The 16,626-nt window shown below is 39.0% G+C and overlaps 1 protein-coding gene across 1 annotated transcript in view; it reads right to left on the reverse strand.

Annotated features, from left to right (window-relative positions):
• Positions 1-4,057: 4,057 nt before the first annotated feature.
• RAB8B (RAB8B, member RAS oncogene family) overlaps positions 4,058-16,626 on the reverse strand; it is a 41,942-nt gene continuing 29,373 nt past the window's right edge. The window contains exons 4-9 of the mRNA XM_038420131.2: positions 16,354-16,414; positions 14,862-14,939; positions 13,896-13,985; positions 12,194-12,259; positions 9,663-9,713; positions 4,058-8,369 (exon numbers count right to left, since the gene is read on the reverse strand). Of these exons, the coding sequence (XP_038276059.1) occupies positions 8,277-8,369; positions 9,663-9,713; positions 12,194-12,259; positions 13,896-13,985; positions 14,862-14,939; positions 16,354-16,414 (439 nt within the window). The 3' untranslated portion in view covers positions 4,058-8,276. The remainder of the gene's footprint in view (positions 8,370-9,662; positions 9,714-12,193; positions 12,260-13,895; positions 13,986-14,861; positions 14,940-16,353; positions 16,415-16,626) is intronic.

A 16,626-nucleotide genomic window follows, 5' to 3' on the forward strand; every position in this document is an offset into this window, starting at 1 on the left:
CATTGGCCAAACTGGACAGTCTCTACGTAAAAGAATGAATGGACACAAATCAGACGTCAAGAATTATAACATTCAAAGACCAGTTGGAGAACACTTCAATCTCTCTGGTCACTCGATCACAGACCTAAGAGTGGCTATACTTCAACAAAAAAGCTTCAAAAACAGACTCCAACGAGAGACTGCTGAATTGGAATTAATTTGCCAACTGGATACAATTAACTTAGGCTTGAATAGAGACTGGGAATGGATAAGTCATTACACAAAGTAAGACTATTTCCCCATGGTATTTCTCCCTCCCACCCCACCCCCCACTGTTCCTCTAATGTTCTTGTTAACTGCTGGAATTAGCCTACCTGCTTGTCACCATGAAAGGTTTTCCTCCTTCCCCCCCACCCCCGTCCTGCTGGTGATGGCTTATCTTAAGTGATCACTCTCCTTACAGTGTGTATGATAAAACCCATTGTTTCATGTTCTCTGTGTGTGTGTGTGTGTGTGTAAGTAAATCTCTCCTCTGTTTTTTCCCACCAAATGCATCCGATGAAGTGAGCTGTAGCTCACGAAAGCTTATGCTCTAATAAATTTGTTAGTCTCTAAGGTGCCACAAGTAATCCTTTTCTTTTTGCGAATACAGACTAACACGGCTGCTACTCTGAAACCTACACAAAATAAAATGCTGTTGTAGGGGGAAAACTAACCATTTATTATATCTCCAAGACTTGAGACAAAGGGCTCAATTATCAGATGTGCTGAGCATCAAAAACCAATTCAAATCAGCAGCTGCAAGTTATCAGCACATCTAAAAACCTGGCCCCAAGTGTGCAGTTCTCTAACTGGTCTTTAGGTGATTCACAAAAAGTAATAGTGTGAATGAGCCATGGGAAGGTGGTGTCCATGACAAAAGTGCTTATGGAGTAGTTCTCAGAATGAAGGAGGATATCTGCTTGTGTTACGCTATGTCAAAGGACATGTAGAAGGAAGATTTTAAGCAACTGTTAGGCACTAGGACAGGTTTCAGAGTAGCAGCCGTGTTAGTCTATATTCGCAAAAAGAAAAGGAGTACTTGTGGCACCTTAGAGACTAAAATTATTTGAGCATAAGCTTTCATGAGCAACAGCTCATTTCATCGGATGCATTCAGTGGAAAATACAGTGGGGAGATTTACACACACACACACACACACACACACACACAGAACATGAAACAATGGGTTTTATCATACACACTGTAAGGAGAGTGATCACTTAAGATAAGCCATCACCAGCAGGACGGGGGTGGGGGGGAAGGAGGAAAACCTTTCATGGTGACAAGCAAGGTGGGCCATTTCCAGCAGTTAACAAGAACGTCTGAGGAACAGTAGGGGGGTTTTTGAAATTTTTTTGTTGAAGAATTGCAGCTGAAGGTGATGGCTAGTGGCATTCTGTTATTTTCTTTGTTGGGCCTGTCCTGTAGTAGGTGACTTCTGGGTATTCTTCTGGCTCTGTCAATCTGTTTCTTCACTTCAGCAGGTGGGTATTGTAGTTGTAAGAATGCATGATAGAGACCTGTAGGTGTTTCTCTCTTGTGTGGACTGGTGCAGGCTGAGGTTGATGGTGGGATGGAAATTGTTGAAATCATGGTGGAATTCCTCAAGGGCTTCTTTTCCATGGGTCCAGATGATGATGTCATCAATGTAGCTCAAGTAGAGTAGGGGCACTAGGGGACGAGAGCTGAGGAAGCGTTGTTCTAAGTTAGCCATAAAAATGTTGGCATACTGTGGGGCCATGCGGGTACCCATCACAGTGCTGCTGATTTGAAGGTATACATTGTCCCCAAGTGTGAAAGAGTTATGGGCGAGGACACAGTCACAAAGTTCAGCCACCAGGTTAGTCGTGACATTATCGGGGATACTGTTCCTGACGGCTTGTAGTCCCTCTTTGTGTGGAATGTTGGTGTAGAGGGCTTCTACATCCATCGTGGCTAGGATGGTGTTTTTAGGAAGATCACCGATGGATTGTAGTTTCCTCAGGAAGTGAGTGGTGTCTCGAAGATAGCTAGGAGTGCTGCGGCACTGCGATGGGTACCCACCAGAAGTCACCTACTACAGGACAGGCCCAACAAAGAAAACAACAGAATGCCACTAGCCATCACCTTCAGCCCCCAACTAAAATCTCTCCAACGCATCATCAAGGATCTACAACCTATCCTGAAGGATGACCCATCACTCTCACAGATCATGGGAGACAGGCCAGTCCTTGCTTACAGACAGCCCCCCAACCTGAAGCAAATACTCACCAGCAACCACACACCAGAACCACTAACCCAGGAACCTATCTTGCAACAAAGCCCGTTGCCAACTCTGCCCACATATCTATTCAGGGGACACCATCATAGGGCCTAATCACATCAGCTACACTATCAGAGGCTCGTTCACCTGCGCATCTACCAATGTGATATATGCCATCATGGGCCAGCAATGCCCCTCTGCCATGTACATTGGTCAAACCAGACAGTCTCTATGTAAAAGAATAAATGGACACAAACATCAAGAATGATAAAATTCAAAAACCAGTCGGAGAACACTTCAATCTCTCCCGTCACTTGATTACAGACCGAGGGTGGCTATCCTTCAACAAAAAAAACTTCAAAATCAGACTCCAATGAGAGACTGCTGAATTGAAATTAATTTGCAAACTGGATACAATTAACTTAGGCTTGAATAGAGATTGGGAGTGGATGAGTCATTACACAAAGTAAATGCATTTCCCCATGTTTTTCTCCCCCCCACCCCACCCCCCAGTGTTCCTCAGACGTTCTTGTTAACTGCTGGAAATGGCCCACCTTGCTTGTCACCATGAAAGGTTTTCCTCCTTCCCCCCCACCCCCGTCCTGCTGGTGATGGCTTATCTTAAGTGATCACTCTCCTTACAGTGTGTATGATAAAACCCATTGTTTCATGTTCTGTGTGTGTGTGTGTGTGTGTGTGTGTGTGTGTGTGTGTGTGTAAATCTCCCCACTGTATTTTCCACCAAATGCATCCAATGAAGTGAGCTGTAGCTCACAAAAGCTTATGCTCAAATAATTTGTTCTTCTCTAAGATGCCACAAGTACTCCTTTTTTGTTAGGCACTAGTTGCATTCAATGGTAAAGATGTAGTCGTGATATGTATTTGCCCTGTGTCCAAGTGAGAATCCAACTGGGAGGCAGAAAAGGTAGATAAATACGTATGTTATGATGCCATTGGCAGAATCTGAATTCAGTAGAGGTTTTAAGTTTGTAGACCAGAAGTAAGGGTGATGACTTCTGGGGAAGATATTTTTAAAATAAAGGATACTGATATTATAGAAAAGTGTTAGGACAAGATGTCTTTTGTTTGTTCTATCCTTTCCCAATTAGTCCCTGTTTAAAATTACAAGTGCATTGCTTAGATACATGTGACAAAGTTAACAGTATTAATTGCCAAGTTCAGTACTGCTAGTAATATAATTGTTAGCAATTACTTTTGTCAGACACCTTAATACTCATTCAGAATTTGAATTAGCCTGGGTAGTCCTAGTATTTGCTGGGCAGTCAATCGTATGTGCCTCAGATTGCCAAAGTCTATTGGAGAATGAAAGACTTTTCTCCCCCTCACAAGCTTATTTAATCACAGATGTTAGAGATTGACTAGATGGCCCAATACTGTCCACTTCTTTTGCATCCCACTTGTCTCTCTGGTAATGCAGGATTGCACCCCACTTTACATTTAGTAAATTTTGTCTAGTCTTGCTTTCAACACATGCTTTGGGAAAGTATTCCGAATAACACATCTTTAAGTTACTCAAGTGTTCCCTCCTACTAATCACCATAAAACTTCCCCTTTTTTCTGATGCAGAAGGAATTAAAATAGGGATAGAAGTTCTTGAAGAAGCTACTCCCAAAAGAGTCAATTTCAGAAGCAAGCAAGCTATTCAAGTTAAACAAAACCTCAGGCATGAGTTAAATTGGACCCTCCCTAACGTAATCCTGTGTTAGAACAGAGTGGAAATACAACTTGCATAAGATTGATTACACAGAGTTACTTCATAGAAGAAACTGAGTATTTTTCATTATGTAATTTTATTTGAGATGCACATTGTTGTAAAAAAAGTTCACATGGAATAATAAAACCATTCTTTTTTTAACACAGTATCAGTAAACAATTAATGATTAAAGTTTACAAGTTAACATGACAAGTCCACTTTATCTGCAGGATTTTCACATTACGCCTTTGGAGCAGAGATAAAATGTGCTTAAACACACACATGGTAGAACAATTCTATTTGAAAATTATGCATTTTCTTTAGGGCCATGCTTTTTAGTCTGAATTTAGTAACTGTATATTGCATTAAAATAATTGTAATCCCAAGGAAAAGTGTCATTTGCAAAATATATGCTTATAAGGCCATAGGAATGCACTAACATGTTTAAATTCACTGGCAACAAAGAAAAAGTGGGAAGTCCTGCCTTTACATGGCATTTTGAAGTACAAACTACATTAAGAAGAGTAATGTGGCACAAGCAGCTCGGGGGCAGTGGAGGGAAGGAGCCAATATGTGCAAACAGCTTGTCCTTAAACTTTAACCTGGCAAATTTCACTTGATTACATAATCAGATGACCAATGCATTTCCACAAATTAGCAACACATTTATGCATTTTATGTACTATTGGTGTATCTTCCAAATGGTTACCCATCAACAGTTCTTCACAGAAACAAAAAAAACATGTATTTCAAAAATACACCCCACCCCCTCCACTTTTGGCTTGTGAAAATAATGGACTTGATTTCACTCAACAAACAAAAGACTAAAAGAGGAAATGCACTTGTGACAGGAAATACCTCATTTATAAAACTGCACTTTTCAAAAACCTTGACTAGTACTGTAGAAATCCCCACATTCAATAAAGGTAAATTGCATTACATTTAATATGTGGTTTCAAAGTTTTAACATTAAACCAACTTCAAGAGATTTAATAACTAAACCTAAATCAAGTATTCTATATCTACTCAACAAGAACTAAGCATTTTATGTGCATAGTTTGCTGATCACAGGATTGAAAGCTATAGCAAAAGAAGCATTGAGACCATATATTTTCAGGTTTTATTTTCTCACAATTTAGAAAAAAAACAGAACACACTGCACAAACTGGGAGGGAAGACTAGAGTTGTGGGGGGGGAAACCCCCACTTGACAGCAAGTAGGTTCTAGTCCTAATAAAACCCAAAGAAATGCCTTCCTTTCCTTAAAGACTAATGGAGGTCTTTAGAGCCAGGCAGGCTGCACATTTTCTGCTTTGTATAATGAATAATAGTTGGATCACCTTTGTTTTAATGGATATTAGAATATTAGTTAGCTGAGGTATAGTTAGAGTCTTTCAAAAATTAAGATTATAGTCTTGAGTAAAATTATAACAAAAAAGACTGCACAAAACATTCATACTGGTATTAGAAAAAAACCTGAAGCACCCAGCAACTGATGCTCAGACATAACAGTTATTATTTGCCTGCTTGCCTAAAGTAAAATATAGCTAGAAAAAGTTCCCAGTGAAACATAATCAGCTGATTTACATGCTAAAATACAGCACATTTTTCAATGTCTGACAACAGACCGTACGACTAAAGAGGTCTATGTTGACCATTATCAAAAGTTAATATACTGATAAAGTGCGGCCCCTCAACCACCTAATACTGCTGGAAAAAAAAAAACCAAAAAAAAAAAAAAATCTGTTTTACCTTATCCATAAGACCATAATGTTTTCACATGAAACTGGAATTTTTCAGTTTCAGCAGGGGACAGAAGAAATGGTCACTAACTCCTTCTACAAATAGAGAAAGATGAGCATTATACGAACATTAAGCAAAGTGAAATATTTACTGCATCATTTTATCATGCATAAAGTGAATTTCCCATGGTCTTACCTCAAATTTATGTAAAGTTTAGCATAGCTAAATGTAAGAAAATAGCAAGGATTTCTTCTTTTTCTTTTTTTTTTTTTTTTTTTAAATACAACAGAGCAGATGCCCCAATTTGCTGCTGCGTCAAGAAGCACTTTATAGACTCTCACTTACAGGCTCTTTCAAAAGGAAGTTCATGGAGACTAATCTTGTTTGTACACAGAACCAAACAAAGAAGACAGAGGAAATGCAACGTAAGCAAAGCATTCTGTAAAAGCTGCCAACCATGGAACGTGTCAGTTTTGGTTTGCAGACAACCCCGAAACAAAAAAAAAAAAAAAAAAAAAAAACACTATGTGTTACGACACCAAAATAAGTCAAAGGTAAATTACTGAAAATTAACAACATTCATAACTGAAGTCATAACAGTTGCTGTATAGAAAGCACTTTGTTACCATACAGAAAACTTAACTGCATTAGCCTGTCCCAGAAAAATTTGAAGTGTAGGCCAGAGCAGCTAGGGTTGTTTTTGTTTGGAACATTTTTGCTAACTCAAATTTTGCTGTGCCTTCTAGTTCAGTAAGAATAGGAGACTGTGATTCACAATCTAAATTACCAGGATCACTTTAATTGTAATTAAGTAGCTGTGTGGGAGAATGTGTAGAAAGCCACTTAAACTTTAGAGGAACCAGATGAAGTTTCTCAAGTCTGTTCAGGACACTAATCAAAGTCCTTTTTGGATTCACTGCTGATGTCCACTGAATTAGTTTCAAAAATATTTGAGACAGACCCCAAGATGACAAATTGAATATCAGACATCCCAAACTGAAGCAGAGTGAAACATTAACATATTAAACATATTGTGGATTGGTTGTTACCACAAAGTTCAGTGACTGTAGCGAAACAAGCAGACGTCAGAAAAGTTAGCAGTTTGTCAACAAGACAATCCATCTGCACCTTATAACCAAAGTGGTGGACTCTTAAGTTTGTAGTAAAGCTAACAATTGTCCAAGTTTGGCACAACAAACTAAAGCACCAGTTTTAATCATTCATGGAGAAAGATTTTTGAAAAACAAACAAGCAAGTGATAAAATACATAAACTAGCTTGCAGGTGTTCAGAGGAGTTAGAACGTCAATTAAGTTTCAACTTGACTTCTAGCAGTCTAAATCACTGTTCCAATTTCTGATGATTAACTTCTATAGTTGCCTGTGCAGACTGAAGGCTTTACACATTCAGTATCAGCTGCATAATATTGCATTATAAGCAGTGGTGTGCCATTTTCTTTTCTGGGGGGGTGGGGAGGGCTTAACAAATATAGTGACTACACAGGAAGCTAGTTTGTACATGCCTTTGCCGTCAAGGGTCAAGGTTTAGAGGTGTGACGGGAACATCCTCAGCATCACTAAGTCACCCAGAGGAGCTGCAATTACTCTTCATACATTGGAGAACAGAATCCAGGAGTTTTGAATACCCTCATTCAGCTTAGTCACTTAAGTGATAGCTAGGATCCCCACCTGTGCTATGTTGAAGATTTCAACTCAAGTTTCATCAGAAACAAGAACAAAAATAAAAGAGCAGATGAGTTGGGCTAACAGGAGAAAACTAGGTGAAAAATGAATGACCACTGGGGCTCATTCACATGCTTTAAGGGTGCATTCAACAAATGAGACAAGAACTACGTCTATTTAGAAGACAAATCTGCTCTAAAAAGATTCTCTTAAGTTTGGTAAAAACCAATAGAAAAGAAAACATCCTACATTCAAAATAGAGGACGAAGTAGCTTCTGTATGAACGGATTTGTGCATTTGTGAGAAAAACTGAATAAAAACCTATACAAGTTCTTAAATGCCAATTTGTTTTAATAAGCCCCATTACCTTAAACACATCCATATAGCAGACATGATCACATGTGTACAGCAAAGATTACTGGAGATGTGATTTAATCTATCCCTTCTGGCTTTTTAAAATAAATTTGTAAAATAAATTTGTAAAATAACGCACAAATCTGTTAAAGGACAATAAACTGTGCAAATACAAGTGTTAGATTGTGCAGTAACAGGCAATAAAAGGCTAATATGGATGTGCAAAGTTAAAAGAAATGTAGCAGCTTTTGCAACAGGCATTAAAACAGAAAGTAATGAAGAAAATTAAGTCCTGCATTTGTGTCTCCACTTCATTGCTTCCACATTTGAGAAAAAGGAGCCTGACAGGTCAATGGGCTTAGTGAGCAAAATCCACTTGATGTTTTGTTTAACGTAGTCAACATTCATTGAAGCTCTCAGCAGCAGCTTGGTGGTATTATTTCTGAGGCTTTGTGACCCTGTGCTTTCAAAGAAGCAGAAAAGGTTCTTCTAAGTGTGCTGCAGTCTATCATTAGGAGTTCATCAAAGTAGCGTGCATCGAAAGAAGCTGCTCTTCTTCGATCGATTTTCAGTTATTTTCACCGGCCCACCAGCCCCTGGTGAACTGTTGTCATTCTGCAAAAACAAAACAACTATGTTATGAATGGAGAAAAGCAGGCTTAGCACTCCCCCTTTTCCTTCACTCCTCAGCCTCCAAAGCTTAAGTGAAATATTGGCATCAACTGTTTTTTGTAAGCAGAGGGGTAGTTTTATTGGGTAACTGACAATTAATCTCTTGGGAGTTGGATAGTTTGGAAACTCAAATTACCACCTTAATAATGCACCCATATGGAAATCCCAGCCTGAAAGAATAGCCAATTGAGTTGCTAGGACAGTTTAGCGTGGCCAGGACCACCTTTATGATTTATGTGAAGCCTGCAGTACAGTTTTAGTACTTTTAAAGTCTAAGTATTCACTTAGTGCTCTAAGATTTATAAATATAAACTCAACAAGTACTATGCACCTCTTAGCAGGAAATGGTTGTTTAATGGTGGGAAAGAGATGCCATCTGTATAATCTGTACACAAGATGTAGTCTGCTCTGGGATCCATGGAATTTATCACACTAAAACATTATTGGTTCTTCTGAAGTTGTTTAACAAGCAAAGATATTAGAGGAACAAAGTTTGCAAAAATGCTATGCATAACATTAAGAGGATTGGCATAGCTAAATTCTTGTCCACTGATGAGTGACAAGAGTCATTAAAGCAAACCATAGCTGAAACTTTAAGGTTCAAAATTTTCCATGTTAAATACTTCATTGTGAAATGCATGTAGCTTTGCAAAGTTTCTTTTAACAAAGGTTTTCAGGCATGATATCTGCCTGAAGGTGTTTATTATTTTTTGAAAACGAGCAAAAGAAGGTCAGCTATTTTTGAGTACACGAAGGAAATTTAACACTTCCTGAAGGGGAGGAAAAATGCTATTTGTAAGAATAGCGCCATAATAGAAACTTGTGCACATGCAGTATATTTTGTACAATCCCCTAGTCTGAGCAGCAGAAAGAGTGAAAAGTAAAAGTGAAATAAAGACTGCTATAATAAATGCACACAAGGGGGCAGAGTGGAACCTTAACTCTGGTATTTCTCATTTACAGAAAGTTTCTGTGCAGCTTTGATGTTCTCTACATAGTTTTGTAGAGAATTTAATCACAAGAGCTGAACAGTAAAAGCAACATTGCCTGCCTTCACTTGTAATCGCAAGTCTATGCGGAGACTGATTCTTTTGCCAGTCACAAAACTTCTGGTTAGATTACTGTAAAAACAGTGGGTTTTCCTAGAAGTATAAAAGTGAAGTGTTTTAACACTGTCCTTGTAACAGCCTGCACCATGCACAGAGGTTAATGTATTGTGAAGCAAAAGGTACAAACCATTTTTCTGTTGAGTTTTGTCATTATATCCCGTGCAAGTGTGAAGAATGCCTGAAACCAAGGAAAAGGGAACATGAGACAAACTAGATTGAATGGTCTTACATGTTCAGTAACCATGGTCTACAAAATATGCAATATTAAAAATTACATCAAAGACACTAAGTGTGCAATGGATACTGTCTCATATGGCAATAGTCATGTTTTATAATCTGGTGTTTAGGTCAGCATCCTTCACCCCATCTTCTGCTGTTGAGCAGCCCTTCTGCTGAGGCAGTTCACTGCTGTACATTAAACTGCTTTTCAAAGACTCAGGACCAGAGTCCAAATTCAAACATGCAGCATGTGTATCAAGTTGTATGCTGTGGTTGGAATCTAGCCTTTCAGAAGCACCGTTCAAAGGGGGTGGAAAAGCTCAAGAGTTAGCTTGTAACAGAAAATTCAAAGCTCCATTTCCTTTTGTCCCTGCCAATGCTTTGCAGATAGGTTCCCAGCCAACCCACCTACTCCCACTGCCAAAACCACTTTGGCTTGTTTGTGCCATGCTATGTTTGACAGTTGGGCTAATCAGACAGGGATACAAGTTGAGTGATGGCCAGAGTTTATTTTTTAAGGCAACTAAAATCCGCAATTCTCAGGGACCAAAAGGAAAGTGGAATTTCAGGAGAAGGCTTAGAACTGGAGACAAAGTTCTCAAGGGAAGGAATGGGAGTGAGTATGTGTCAGGGGACCGAGGAGGGGAAAGCATGCACTTACAAAGGAGAAAAAATGACAATAGCACAAACTGAGTTCCATACATGATTCACTTATTAACAGAATTAAGTATTAACTTCTAGAAGTTAAGTGGTTGGAAAGAAGATTCAAGATTTACACATTACATTTGAGTCTGGACATGTCTAGGCCAGCTATGTAATAAAGATGAGAGGGAAAATATGAAAAATTCTACAAGTTAGCCAGGCAGCTAGCTTGGAGCTCTGGCTCTTGATGCCAGTGTATCCCCTGCATTTAATTATGGAGGGTAGGAATAGTGATGAAATTGCAGGATGCTCCTGACACTTAAGCAGCAAAAAAATACCACAATGGGTGAACAACTGGAATAAGGGATATGCTTTTATCTAAAGTCCACTCCTTATTATCCAGTATTAATATTAACGTTATTTTCACAATTCTGAAGACCACTACAAACAGAAAAGCATTGGTATAGTGATAACCTTAAATAGCGTAAATCTGTTATCCCTGATGGAGGACAATGAAAACAGAAATCCATTCTAGCTATAAACTATATACTGTGTCACACACTTCTCAATTTACAAAATTACTTTAGTGGTATCGTATATCAGTTGAGCTATTTTTAAAAATGCACATGTTAATTTCCACAATTTCAAGTTCACAATTATGAACTTAATGCTTATTGAAGCCTCAAAAACAAGTGTACCCTCCCTTTTATACATTCTTTGGAAAGCTTTTAGAACGCAGCAGCCTCCAGAAGAGAGCATTTACCAGCTGTCCTGCCTCTTATGCTTTTTTTATCTTCAACCAATATTAGTTTTAAAAAACTCTTAAAAAAAAAAAAGATTGCTATATGTCATGACTGGTGTCTAATCATTAAAAGATCTGTACATTTCAGCCATCTTGAATGAACTGATAGCTTAATCCTCCCTAAAGAAAGCACCAAAGTAAGTGCTCTTGGATTCCTTACTATTTTCTTCTTTTAGGTCATTTTAGGATAACTTATTTTGTGTGGGTATATATAAACACTGTTTGTGTGGGAATCTCTGGCAATTCAGCATTGACAGACTCAAGCTTCATTTCCTTATCCTCTTCCAGTAAAGGTCTGAGGAATCAGTTGTGGTGTGGTCCACTCAGGGAGTTCAGCTCATAACTATTTGCAGCAAAATATATAGTTGTCCTATAGGATGGAATTATAATTTAAAAGCAGGAAAAAATTATAGCAAGTGAAGCTATATGGACAGCCTGACTTACTTTGAGCTACTCTTTCAACTTAGTGAGCAGACCAGCTGCTAGCCAAGGTATATTTGGTCCTCTTGGCAAATGACAGGGAGAAACTGCATATGTACAGCGTGTATCCAGTAGTAATATGAAATTATCTCTAGAAAGAGAAAATACTAGTGTGCTGTGGTAGCACCTAGAGTCCAGGACCCTACTGTGCTAGGCACTGGATAAACATAAAAGTCTGTTCCAAAAACAGGCACAATTTAAGTATCTAGACCCCTTTTAGTTACTAGTAAGTGTACCACTATAACTATCTGCAACATTAATAAAAAGTCACTTAACATATACAATCTACAAATGTAGAAATATTAGCTGAAGACATCTGGTGTTTTGGATGCTACAAGGACATACTCAAATAAAGCAAAAATTGACAGCACATGAAGACATAGGAGCAAAGTGGTCAATACCACATTATGCATCAAGTCTGAAAAGCTAATATAGTTAGAAATCACATTGCAAGCAACACTATGTAACAGTATTAAAGTTCTAAAATGACAAAAAAAATGTAATTCCAATCTTACCTCTTCCACATTTATGCTGGATTTTGCACTTGTCTCTAGAAACTTGATTCCATAATCAATTGCTAACTGGAAGACAGGTTTTAAAAAGTTTTGGTATTTATAAATTAAATTTGCAAAGTGACAAGTCATTTTTATGTCAGCAAATAATGGAGCAGTGGCTCCATTAAGGGGGTAACCAAGTTGATATAATAATCCCAAATATACTTTCTTTGCACTGGAAAAATGTTAACATTACCCTTTTACTGAAGAGTTGTATAGCATTCAATGAAGGACTAAATCAACAATTGCTATAGAAGTTTAAATGGTTCCTACAGAAATTGAGAGAATAGCTTAAGGGTTTTCTGAATGGTGGACCAGACCCTCTGCTGGTGTAAACTGATGTAGCTACACTGAATTGTATCCCCACCACAGAATACTACCAGAGGCAGATCCTGATGTAAATCTTGTCTATTCTGTAGCTTTTTTAAATTATTGTATGCAAATCACTCAAGTTCTATAGGACTTTTCCTATGGATACCAAAAGTTTAATTAAGAAAAAAAAAGTCTTAATAGTAGTTTAAGACATTCATATGCAGGTGTAGATAATCCTACCAGTGACCCGCTAGCCAATATCATAATACTTGGATTGTATTACTATAATTTCATGTGTGCAGCCTTACTTCAGGATCCTTAGAAAGTGTCCCAGAATGTTAAAACCACTAACTTTACCCTTAATATGGCTACTTTAACATATTCAAAATTTGCCATTGCAAAAAACAGTGATTAGAGAATGATCAACCACAATGCACTTAAATGACATCCTGATTATTCTCCCTTTTAGGTTCCCTCAAAAGGGAAGAATCATAGGGAAGGCCAACATTTAGAACATCTCACTGGAGAGGAGTATTGAAGCTCAATTGGATTCCATATATGAAGCACCATCTTAAAAGAAGATGGACATCCTATGATGTGTAGAAGGTTCTAAAGCAGGAGGTGGGCAAACTATGGCCCGCGGGCCACATCCGGTCCATGGGACCCTCCTGCTTGGCCCCTGAGCTCCTGGCCCGGGAGGCTAGCCCCCGGCCTCTCCCCTGCTGTTCTCCTTCCCCCACAGCCTCAGCTCACTGCGCCGCTGGCGCAATGCTCTGGGTGGGGGGGCTGCAAGCTCTTGCTGGGCAGTGCAGCTGCAGAGCCGCGGCCTGACCCAGTGCTCTGTGCTGAGCGGTGGTGTGGCTGGCTCCAGCCAGGCAGCATGGCTACCTGTCCTGGTGTTCTGGGCAGTGCAGCCAACCATCGGTGCTCCAGGAAGCATAGTAAGGGGGCAGGGATCGGCGGGGGTGGGGTAGAATAGAGGAAAGGAGAGTTCAGGATGGTGTTCAGGGGGTGGAGGTGTGGATAGGGGCTGGGGCAGTCCGGAATGAGAGGAAGGGTAGGATGGGGTGGCAGGGGGCAGTCAGGGGACAGGGAGGGGTGGATGGGGCAGAAATCCCAGGGGGGGGGCTGGATAGGGTGTGGGGGCCAGGCCACACTTGGCTGTTTGGGGAGGCACAGCCCCCCCTAACCGGCCCTCCAAAAAGTTTGCCTGCCCCTGTTCTAAAAGCAGAGAGGAGTTAAAGACTTTGGTTTGGTGTTGCTAAAATTAGAGTAACAAGCATCATTAGGAACAGTAGATCAGAGAAAATACTAGGCCTTTAATAAAGAATTTAGTAGTCCAAAAATGTACCTTCTCTCCTTTTTCTTTTGAGACTTGTCTCTTTTCATTCATATCACATTTATTACCCAAAATCATTCTTTCCACATCTGAAGAGGCATGCTGAAGGGAAAAATAAGCTCTTGTTAAAGCAGCATAGAGTTAAAGATAAATCTTCACCTATCAGAAACAGATCCACACATTAGACAATAAGAACTCACTAATAAAACCCTAATAAGGACATCAGGGGTGAAAGAGAAGAATATTAAGCTTTTCGAAAAGCTTAATAAAGTATTTCTTAATTTTGAACATCTAGGGCATCAGCATGACTTCAGAAGTCTCCTTGATAGTCCCTTCTTTGCAAGGTCCAACAGTCAAATGAACCAGAGAATGGTAGCAGGTTTCTTTTTTTGAGAGCAAGTAGAATAAAATTCTGTCACCACTAGATTAAGCCTTATTTTGCTTGGATCTAATGCTCAAGCATTCCTATTCCCAATTCCTCTAGCACTGCCTTCAGATTCAAGTATGGTCAATGTATTTGTTATTCAAATAACTTACAAGGTGAGGGAAAAGGAACACACAACTGAAGTTTAACATAAGAATAAAGGCAAACCAGGTATTGAATGTACACATGCAGGTAAATCTACACTTAAAACAGAATAGCGTTAGGCATGTCTCAACTTCACCAAGAGATACTGAAAATAGTTCTCCTTCTCGTCTCTTAGCCATACTTCAAAGCAAAGGTTAAGCTAAAGGCACCCACTGGAAGCAAGCAGTTTTGAAATCCTTGCTCTACATGATCATTTTTGAATGACAGTCTCTAACCTTCCTCTTCCAGCACATTGTAAACCAGAAAGCCACCCTGCTTTGGTTTATATCCATTCAAATTTGGCTACACATATACACCCCTCTGTTGAAAGAAAATAAAAATGCTTGGATGTTCGTCATTGCTTTGGAGAAATTAGAGAATAATCAACAGATGCAGCTTATTTCCCCTACCTCTTCTATGTTCCTTATCCAGTTTTTAATGTTGTCAAAAGACTTCTCATTTGTGATGTCATATACCAGCATAATTCCCTATGGGGGAAAACAAAACAATCTTAATATTAGTTTAGATTTGATGTACATATTGCTTGTTTGCGGTTAAAATGCCTAAAAAGTTAGTAAGCCACATATACCTTTATAATTAAACAGCCCTTTCTGAAGGCTTTATATGATCTCTTTGAATAAATTCTGAATCGTCTTGACCCAATAAATATCCATTAATTGTCACCTATTGTTTTTAAACATACGATAATTATGCTCTTAATATTAAGTTAAAACTAGCTAAACTATGGTGAGCAAGAATTTGTAAATTCTATAACTAAAAGGCAGCCAGGAGTTGGTCTTACTAGAAAGAAAGTTTGTGACCACCATAAAGTAACCATGACCTGATATCCTGTTTGTCTTAAACCTGTTTGTCTTAAGTAAGCCATGTTTACAACATGTATTCAAATGTTCACTATGCATCACCCCACCCCCACCCCTCAAAAGGGCCTAGGAACAGCTTTTGTAAGATGCTGCTTGCCCAGGGCAAGTAGCTCTACTTGACAGATGAGTAGAGTTTTATAGCAAGGCTGATGCTGAATGTTGTCAAGGCAAATTTGCTCTTCCATAGCTGTGTATGCACGTGCATCTCCCTGTAACATGGTAGCAGTAAAGTAAGTAAAACCAGACTATAACTGCATTAATGCCTGACCTAGGATATCTCAGAGTCATGGTATGTTGTGAATAGCTCTGTCACATAGGGCGTGTCAAAATGTAAGGAACTATTTAGAAGTCAAATAGTTCGCTAACTAGAATCAAGTTTCAGAGTAGCAGCCGTGTTAGTCTGTATTCGCAAAAAGAAAAGGAGTACTTGTGGCACCTTAGAGACTAACACATTTATTAGAGCATAAGCTTTCGTGAGCTACAGCTCACTTCATCAGATGCAGTGAGCTGTAGCTCACGAAAGCTTATGCTCTAATAAATGTGTTAGTCTCTAAGGTGCCACAAGTACTCCTTTTCTTTTAACTAGAATCAGTAGCAGTTGCCCTAGAGACAGTTTATATACTTGATCGTGTCTGATTCTAGCTGCTGCATTCTAGACCTGCTGAAGGGGACACAGAGCAGGAAATCCAACTCAGTCAAATTCACTTTTAATATTAGCAGACATATCACCTATCCTGCTATCACTTGAAACAAGGAAAATGTGATTGCATAAAAACAAAAACTTGGTGAATTAAGCCTCGCGTCCAGAGAGAGATTGTGACTATATACAAGATGGAGGGGCAGAAAACTGGAGAACAAGACTTCACAAAAACCGCAATGGTCCTGAAATAATCTGTTATCCCCTACCTTTGGGTTATTATTTCTCTCTAGCAAGACAGGTTTAAAGGGTTCAACCTAAGGAAGCAAACGAATTATGATTTTAGTTACACCTGAACAGATAACACTCCGAACACTCACTCACCATGGCTCCTCTGTAGTATGCTGTAGTGATTGTGCGGAATCTCTCCTGACCAGCCGTATCCCTAGAATTTGGTGAAGACAGACACTTGTTTGTTTATTGTTTTTAAACCTTGTTTTCACTACTTTCAGAGTTCATAAAAAACAAAAAGGTAATGAATGTGTTGATACCCTGAATGTTAAGAAAAGTACCCTTTAAAAGGGTTAAATAAAAGTATATCCTTCTCCTTTGCACTCAAAAAAGGACCAACAAACCAGTATACTGAGATTGATATTT

The sequence above is a fragment of the Dermochelys coriacea genome, chromosome 10, assembly GCF_009764565.3.
Source record: "Dermochelys coriacea isolate rDerCor1 chromosome 10, rDerCor1.pri.v4, whole genome shotgun sequence".
NCBI lineage: Eukaryota > Metazoa > Chordata > Testudines > Dermochelyidae > Dermochelys > Dermochelys coriacea.